We start from the raw sequence: 9,697 nt of genomic DNA, 5'->3' as shown, positions 1-9,697 counted from the left end.
CAACAGAGATCATCAAGAACACCAAATTCCTTGGTGTTTACCTGGCAGAGAACCTCACCTGGTCCCTCAACATCAGCTCCAGCCATCCATCCAACCATAGCCAAGAAAGCCCAGCAGCATCTCAATGTGTAGCAGTATCTCTTTGTGTAGATTAAGAAAAGCCCATCTCCTACCTCCATCCTCATGCATCACAGCCTGGTTTGGAAATTGCACCGTTTTGGAGCACAAGACCCTGCAGAGATTAGTGAGGACAGTTGAGATCATCAGGGCCTATCTTCTCTCCGTTATAGACATTTACATCTCAACCCCACTAAACACCTTGGGATTAACTGGAACGTTAATTGTGAGACAGGCCTTCTCAACCAACATCAGTGCTTGAATTCACAAATGCTCTTTTAACTGAATGGGCACAAATTCCCACAGACACGCTTATAATTTTTTCCCAGAAGAGAGGAGGATGTTAAAGCCGCAAAGAGGGAGCCAACACAATATTAATGCCCATGGTTTTGGAATGGGATGTCCAAAAAGCTCTCATAGGTGTGATGGTTGGGTGTCCACATACCTTTGGCCATATAGTTTTGTTCTGTTCCCCACATTATATTTTATCTAGCTACCCAGAGTTAGTGTGCTACTCCATGTCAATTCGTCTCAAAGATGCATGTCGCCTCAAGTAAAAAAAAATTTAAAAAAAAAAAAAAACCTACACAGAAACTCACTGTGAGATTACAGTGGAACAGTTTAGAGTTTTTGCCCTCTGATCTGGTACTCAGTGACTGACAGCCATTTTGATGTGCAAAATAAAGTTTTTTATTTTCATAATGCTTCTGTAATACTGAGAAAATGGCAGTAGATAAATGGAGTCTCAAACAAGTTCTCACTAAATATGTAGTGACTTGTCACGCTCAGCTATGAGATTAATCTGTATGGTGGAGTAGGGTGCAGAACAATCCACTTTAGACATTTTTGTAGAAAATAAAGCTGCATATTTTCCTCATAAAACTACTTTTGATGTTACAGTTTCTCACACCTCGTCTCTTCTCTGTGTGTGCATGCGCATGCAAATTTCAGGTTGGAACACAAGCAATGGACAGCACACTATTGAAATACAGTGCTAAGGATTATTTCTTTAAGGCAGCTCTTTGCCACTTCTGTGTTGACATGCTTAATGCCAAGGTTAGATACTTAAGCCTAAAATATCATTTTCTTATTTATTTGATTTATTTTAATTGAATTCTTCCATTTTTTTTCCCCCCTAAATCTCTTTTGCTCTATTCCCCAATAGCTGGCTTTGCAGAAGTATGAGGAAATGTTTCCTGCCTTTTCAGACTCACGTGAATGCAAATTGGTCAAGGTGAGGTTTTTGTTATTAAGCCCTTTAATGTTAATATGCTGGAGACTTAATAAGATGTTTAAAATATCTGTAAATAAAGAAACGAAATGAGAAAGATGACAGTGAGGCAATCACTGTTAGCAAGCTAACTAAAAAGACTATGTGGAGAACAAAAGTCACCTGCCTGGTTGCTTCTACTGTATGTATTTTTATAACCTAGACTGGTTGTGTGTGGGCGTGTATTTTTATTATTAAATCTATGTGCGCCGTGTGTTTTTATCTGATCTGATTTTTGGATTTTTCAACTTGTCTTTTTGCAAGCTACCTAATTTTAGCCAGCTAGCTCCCTACCATTGTCTTTGTGTAAAGCTGGATTTCTTTCCAAGTTTGGGGCTTGATAATGCATGACATATTTAAGATGGGGAAAAGCATGTACAAGTATGTGTGAATATAAAAGTTATACTTTTACAGGGGAAAGAACAAAATATTTGCTGTCGATAGTAACTCACACTTCCTCTTACTCACACAGAAACTGTTGGATGCATATGAGGAACAGAATGTTGACATGTATACTGACTCAGTAAGTAAACACATTTTATAAAATCTTCTGCAGCTTGCGTGAGTAGCTGTTTAGGTCAAATTATTCTTAATAGTGTAATCAACTCAAGCATTATTAGAAACCTTCATTAAAAAATAATAGACTGCATACAATGAGCATACAGTGATGAAATAAGTATTTGTACAGTATTTGTTTTTTCAGTATTTCTCTTTCTTTTCCCTTGACTACCCTTTTTAGGTGAAGGAGTATGATATAATCTCACGACTGGATCAGTGGCTTACCACTATCTTGCTGCGCATCAAGAAAACCATACAAGAGGATGAGAGTGACCTTCGTTAACAACCTTATTCTTTGCCCAACACTCCTTCGATTCTTATACATTGACCTTCCCCTTGTTTTCCTTTTTATCCTCTAAACAGCAGTGCAGTGACATCCTTCTTAAGTGCTTTTTCTCAGATTCCATTCATATTTGCAGCTCAGACATGGATAATAGGCTGCATTCAGACACTGAAGAACACTAAGAAATAGCTTGTTGTTTAGACAAGCAGAGGTTTGAAGAGTGCCTTAGAACTAAAACTAACTGCAGTATAATGGGCAGTCCTTGCTTAAGGACAATAGATGCTGTGGATTCATGCTTTTGTGCTCACTGTTATTACTATGCACAAAATGCCTCCCCCTAGACAACTACCGCTCCGCCTAGTTTATGCTATCTTATGATATCTTGGTCAGTTTGAGCTATCTTATGATATCAGTTGTGTTACTTTCATAAGTGCTGATACTATGAATTCACTGCACTAACTTTTTACTGCTTAATTCTTCATGGCCTTCCTTGTGTATGTGGGTTATTTTTCTTTCCTTGCTTTTGTATTTTAAACAGTGATGACCATTGAAAAACACATTTCACTGGTTAGTTCTATTAATAAAGCTCAAAATTTGGTAAAAGTAACTATATTATTGAACTGTAGACATAAAAAAATGTTTGAGTTCATTGCATATTAAAATATAGTTTAATGAGTTCTTGTTTATCAAGTTTGTATGCTGTCCTACCCATGCAGAATGGTGAATTTCTGTAATAATACTCTGGTTTTAAGATGAATATTGATGGTTAATTCCAGCAATGGGGTTCTCAGTACTTGTGCAGGACAAAGTTTTTGAAACTAATACAGTAAGGTACTAGTACACTTGTACAGTGGTTTTACAACACAGATTTTGGCTGTCAATTTATGAGCACAACAGTAGATAGTTGGTAAAACATCGCCTGTTCGTGGCTGATGGGAGTAGACCCTGATGTGATCCTCTGCTGTTGTAGCCCATCCACCTCAAAGTTGGAGATGCTATTCTGCTTACCACAGTTGTAAATTTGTACCACAGTTGTACCTCAGAGTGACTGGGTTACTGTAGATTTCCTGTCAGTCAAAGTCAAAACTCTCATCAGCAAGGATTTTCTTCACACAGAACTGCCACATACTGCATGTTTTTGTTTTACTTACCATTCTGTGTAAATTCTAGAATCGCCAACAATCATGCCACAGTCAAAGTCACTGAGATCAAATTTTTCCCCATTCTATTTGATGTGAACATTAACTGAATCTTTTAACCTGTATCTGTATGATTTTATGCATTATTCTGCTGCTACATGATTGGCTGATTGGATAATCACAGTGAGTGTGTACAAGTGTTCCTAATAAAGTGGCCAATGACTGTGTATATGTGTGTATATATATATTACACAAATACACATACGTATATATGTATGTATATATAATGTATATGTGTGTACGTATGTGTTTTATTTATTTATATATATACATATTATATATATATATATATATATATATATATATATATATATATATATATATATATATATATATATATAAAAATAAATAAAATATACACACACACACACACACACAGTATCTCTCAAAAGTGAGTACACCGCTCATATTTTTGTAAATATTTGATTACATCTTTTCATGTGACAACACTGAAGAAATGACATTTTGCTACAATGTAAAGTAGTGAGTGTACAGCTTGTGTAACAGTGTAAATTTGCTGTCCCCTCAAAATAACTCAACACACAGCCATTAATGTCTAAACCGCTGGCAACAAAAGTGAGTATACCCCTAAGTGAAAATGTCCAAATTGGAACCAAAGTGTCAATATTTTGTGTGGCTACCATTATTTTCCAGCACTGCCTTAACCCTCTTGGGCATAGAGTTCACCAGAGCTTCGCAGGTTGCCACTGCCATCCTCCATGACATCACCACAGAACTGGTGGATGTTAGAGACCTTGTGCTCCTCCACCTTCTGTTTGAGGATGCCCCACAGATGCCCAATAGGGTTTAGGTCTGGAGACATGCTTGGCCAGTCCATCACCTTCACCCTCAGCTTCTTTAGCAAGGCAGTGGTCGTCTTGTTTGGGGTCGTTATCATGCTGGAATACTGCATACTGATCATGCTCTGCTTCAGTATGTCACAGTACATGTTGGCATTCATGGTTCCCTCAATGAACTGTAGCTCCCCAGTGCCGGCAGCACTCATGCAGCCCCAGACCATGATACTCCCACCACCATGCTTGACTGTAGGCAAGACACACTTGTCTTTGTACTCCTCATCTGGTTGCAGTCACACACGCTTGACACCATCTGAACCAAATAAATTTATCTTGGTCTCATCAGACCACAGGACATGGTTCCAGTAATCCATGTGCTTAGTTCGCTTGTCTTCAGCAAACTGTTTGCGGGCTTTCTTGTGCATCATCTTTAGAAGAGGCTTCCTTCTGGGACGACAGCCATGCAGACCAATTTGATGCAGTGTGTGGCGTATGGTCCGAGCACTGACAGGCTGACCCCCCACCCCTTCAACCTCTGCAGCAATGCTGGCAGCACTCATATGTCTATTTCCCAAAGACAACCTCTGGATATGATGCTGAGCACGTGCACTCAACTTCTTTGGTCGACCATGGTGAGGCCTGTGCTGAGTGGAACCTGCCCTGCTAAACCGCTGTATGGTCTTGGCCACCGTGCTGCAGCTCAGTGTCAGGGTCTTGGCAATCTTCTTATAGCCTAGGCCATCTTTATGTAGAGCAACGTTCTTTTTTTCAGATTCTCAGAGTTTTCTTTGGCATGAGGTGCCATGTTGAACTTCCAGTGACCAGTATGAGGGAATGTGAGAGTGATGACACCAAATTTAACACACCTGCTCCCCATTCACACCTGAGACCTTGTAACACTAACAAGTCACATGACTCCAGGGAGGGAAAATGGCTAATTGGGCCCAATTTGTACATTTTCACTTAAGGGTGTACTCGCTGTTGTTGCCAGTGGTTTAGACATTAATGACTGTGTGTTGAGTTGTTTTGAGGGGACAGCAAATGTACACTGTTACACAAGCTGTACACTCACTACTTTACATTATAGCAAAGTGTCATTTCTTCAGTGTTGTCACATGAAAAGATATATACATACATACATACATAATTATCCACTGGGCCTGCTGCAATTTTTGACCACTCTTCCATGCAATATTCTTTCAGTTGCAAGATGTTTGAGGGTTTTGTTGCATGTACTACCCGTAGCATCAAATGCCTCATGCTGTGAAAATCCAAGGAAACTCTCTTTCAGCAAGCCCTATGGGCTAACGTATTGCACACACAAATTGGTAGTCTTGGAAATCTGCACCATTTGTAGATTATTTTCCTTACAGTGGAATGATATATTTCAAATAATTAGGAGATCTTTTTAAATCCCTTGCCTGACTCATAGGCATCATCAGTCTTTTTTCTGAAGGCCTTATAGAACTCTATAGATCTTGGCATGATGACACCTCAATAACAAAGGGAACACCAGACACTAGATGCGAGAGATCTAAATAGCACTTGCACTCCCTAAGCAGATTCTGATCACTGACACCCAATCTTGAACACCTGATAATAATTTTATGGATTTACAGGTGTGATAAATGTAGGGGTGTACTTATTTTTTCCATGTGACTAATCTGTTTTTTTGTTAATTTAGATTGTGAATATAACTACAAAATGTCACTTTTATGTGTCATTTGATAGAGTGCATCATCTTTATTAATAGGCACTCTTACAAAGAGGATCAAATGTTTGCTTGTCCAAATATGTTTAAAAAAAAAAAAAAAACCCTCAACAATTTCCATGGGGTGTACTTGTTTTTCACATGTACATGTACGAGTCTACCATCAAGAGAACACTGAACTCGCTTCATGTAGAGTATTTTCCATTTATTTGTCAGTATAATCAAGTATGATTCTTTTTGACAAATATAAGTTCCATAAGTTTTAATGAAGTTTAACATAATTAGTAATAAAACAATAAATCAACTAAACATCAACATACCATGTGGTTGAAAACTGTTTGCTTTTTACTGATAGGCATTCTTTGCAGGCTACCACATCATTTCAAACAGGACCCTACAGGTATCATCTAGGTGCAGTGACTGGTATGCAACACTAGAGGTAGGTATTCAGCTCAAAAGAATAACAAAAGTTAAATGGATTCATCATCACCTATATAATGACACAAAAATTCTACTCTAATGCAAAAGAAAATTAAGATGGCTCCAACAGTGTGCATGGCAAGGTTGGAAGGAGAAAATCACTGCTCTCTAAAAATAACTTTGCTGCCATCTGCAGTTTGCTATAGATCATGTGGACAAGCCAGAAGTCTAATGGAAAAATGTTTTGTGGATGGATGAAACCAAAATAGAACTTTATTGGTTTAAATGAGAAGTATTCTGTTTGGAGAAAGGAAAATGCTGCATTTCACCATAAGAACCTTATCCCAGCTGTGAAACATGGTTGCAGTGGTATAATGGTTTGGGCCTGTTTTGCTGCATCTGGGCCCGGACGGCTTGCTACACATACATCACATCCAACAATACAGATAATAACAAGATCATAAACATTAGAAACTCAGAGATTAAAAACTTAGCCACTGACTCGTGTCAAGAGAGGGTGATTTAAATACTGGGGCATCTGAATAATTTGATAGTGTTGATGGTGAGCTCGGAAGCATTTTCTGTTTTTTAAGCTTCTTAGATGAGTTGGTTATATGCGACGTTGACTTGGCTTTGAAAGAGTTAATTGTACTGACATAATGGTTTGGTATCATGGAGTAAGGTATGTTTAAAGTAGCAAAAGCCTCCAGAAATTGGTGCCATCCGAAAGGTCTCTGGGCATCAGAAGTCTTTTGCGGAGCCGTGATGCTTTTAATTAAATTGAGCATGTGCTAACCAGGAATTGTTCTACCTTTAAACACAAACTCACCTGACTTGTCCCAAGAAGTGACATCTTTAATTTTAGCCATTTTATCTAATATGTAGTGAACTTTTTTTACACTCCTCTGCAGAACATTCTTCAAAATGTCATCCACAACATTATCCAAATCATCATGGGGGTTTACACTGGCTGTCGCAGATGGCTATTCTTTTTCAGCGTGGTCAGTCTGTGGAAGTGTTAATGTTAATGTGCTGGTTTCCTGGTCCTCTTGTCTAGCGAGTGTTAAAAAATGTTGTAAAACATTTGTGTACAGCTTTGCCTTTTCATTATTGTCCAAGTCAGATCTGTGCAAAATATTTCTTTTCGTCATGATAATAATAATGAGTCTTTATTGGTCACATATACAGTATTGTATTGTCATGTCCAAATCATTCTCCACAACCTGCTGAATAGAGTCGCAGGGGGTACCAATCCTTAGTTTATCCAGCTGATGCTGCAGAACTAAAAACATCATCTCTGCATACTCCATCCCCACATAACTAGAAGCAATCAAGCTGGAAAAGGAATAGCGACGCTTAAGAGCGTTAGGAGAAAGCCCCCTGTTGATTTATTACACGTCTCTTTCTTTTAACATCAATCTTTTTATCCTCAACAAATTTGATTACGCTTTTCCTCTTTCTCAGTTTCTGGTATTGTTGCGATGTGAGCGGTATATTGCCATAGAGAACATTAAGAGCTACTTCACACAATGTCACAGTGAGCTTCTCTGTGGCAGTTTGTAAAATAATCCGTCTCTGTTTGGGTGGTGCTTTTAATAATATTTTTAAAAGCAGCAGGTTTCTACAAAGTCTGGCCGACATTTTCACTTCTTCTTTGATATATCTTCTTTTCTGGAGATATACCACAGGATATGGTGCAAGTAAATATGTTCTGAGCCGATAGTCTTCAGGTGTTTTTGTTTTATAATCAATCATCAATTAACCAAAAGGTTTGTTTGTGTTTGTTGTTTGTTTGTTGTTTGTTTGTTGTTTGTGTCTTGATAACACTCCATAAAAGATTTTGTGTTCCCGGGACACATTTACCTTCCTAGCACACTCACCTAACTGGCGCCTCTGGGGTTTTTTTTTAAACAACATCAGATCATTTGTGTTTAAGCTGATAGTCCTGCTGGACTTTCCTTGGCAAAATAAACTCTGCACAATATAAATAGTGCTAAGATTTCTGTGGTGCACATACTGTGTGCCATCTGCCATTGATTTCGCCATGTTTAATAATTCCAACAAAGAGTCAGTAGTAGACTCAGATCTATTAATAACATCCATTGTCTGATATAAATACCGCAACGTTTCTGTGTTGCTGCACTGTTCAAGGGGGATCCCACTGTCGATGCATCGTCTAGACTTAGCTACTGATCCCTGATTACAAACTGATTCATAAAACACACATTTTGAAACAACTATGGTTATAAAAAAAAATTGTGAAAACACTACAAAACAGTAAACAATATTGAATCAACAACTAGCCTATTACAAGCAAACACACAGATGTATGAAACGTATATTACAACTCACCCGAGTTTGTTTTTAAAAATGTGTACAACCTGGTTTAACAATTTTGTCGTCAGGTTTTGATCGTAACCAGTGCGTCAATTCTCCCCAGCATAGAGTCTCTGTGTAGCTATAATATGTTTATATGAGATGGCTGTGTCGTTGTAGCGTATCCGTCACAGACTGGTTAAACACACCCTGTTTCTTCTCAAAGGCATCCAAACGCTCCTCAACGACAGCAGAAATGCTTCTCAAGCACCTCAATACGAACATAAATGGTGTTAAAACGTCCCAATATGGTCTTGAAACCGCTTTGCATCAGTTCGAATAAGGCTCTGTTGTCTATAACAGCCGGCGACTCGCGACTGCAAGCTTCTTTGTGTGAAGGTAGAGCCTCAGAGTCGCTGTCTCCCGCAGTCACCAAACATTAGCTGGCACACGTTTCTCCATGAGCCTGGGAAAATGCACAAGCGTCCTATGATTCCAACAGTTCAATCCCAACTCAAAACGTTGTCTATATCACGCGATGCCGCTGCCGCACATTCATTCACAACCAACTCTGTAATCAACTCTGAAATCAGTACGAATTAGGAAAAATAAAACAGTGTTTTATCATACATTTTTACACATACAACATACAGTCTGCCAGTCCGGGTGAACATCTCGACCGCTTCTGTTCAGGTGTTGGGAGGCACTAAGTCTGTGTCTTTCAAACAACCATCAATTGGACCATGTCCCGGAGCGATCGTAACCGCTTTACATTTATTTCTTCTTGGTTTTGTCGCTATACCACAGTCCCTAACACTCACCATATGATTTTTGAGCTCTGAAATGACAATCTTGTTTACAAGATTTGACAAACCTTGCGCGGTAAACATACATACATAAAACATAAGAAATGTTTAAACATAAGAACATATTTAAACATCTCCATCAAATAATGTAGGTAGATTAAATAACTAAGCATTACAAACACTTACTGTGCACGGGGTTATTCGACCTGACTCGACCTGC

At 38.5% G+C, this 9,697-nt stretch overlaps 1 protein-coding gene across 3 annotated transcripts in view; it reads left to right on the top strand.

The window, feature by feature from the left end:
- napab (N-ethylmaleimide-sensitive factor attachment protein, alpha b) overlaps positions 1-3,586 on the top strand; it is a 57,733-nt gene extending 54,147 nt beyond the window's left edge. For 2 of the 3 annotated variants that reach the window (XM_053623260.1, XM_053623259.1), the window contains 4 exons: positions 1,069-1,173; positions 1,283-1,351; positions 1,860-1,910; positions 2,127-3,586. In XM_053623260.1, coding sequence (XP_053479235.1) covers positions 1,069-1,173; positions 1,283-1,351; positions 1,860-1,910; positions 2,127-2,228 — 327 coding nt within the window. In that variant the 3' untranslated portion in view covers positions 2,229-3,586. The remainder of the gene's footprint in view (positions 1-1,068; positions 1,174-1,282; positions 1,352-1,859; positions 1,911-2,126) is intronic. The other variant, XM_053623262.1, reaches the window with a different exon arrangement.
- The last annotated feature ends 6,111 nt before the right edge of the window (positions 3,587-9,697 follow it).

Source organism: Ictalurus furcatus, chromosome 4 (genome assembly GCF_023375685.1).
Source record: "Ictalurus furcatus strain D&B chromosome 4, Billie_1.0, whole genome shotgun sequence".
NCBI classification, from domain to species: Eukaryota; Metazoa; Chordata; class Actinopteri; order Siluriformes; family Ictaluridae; genus Ictalurus; species Ictalurus furcatus.
The sequence above is the reverse complement of the archived record's forward strand: the minus strand, read 5'-3'. Positions and strand labels throughout refer to the sequence as shown.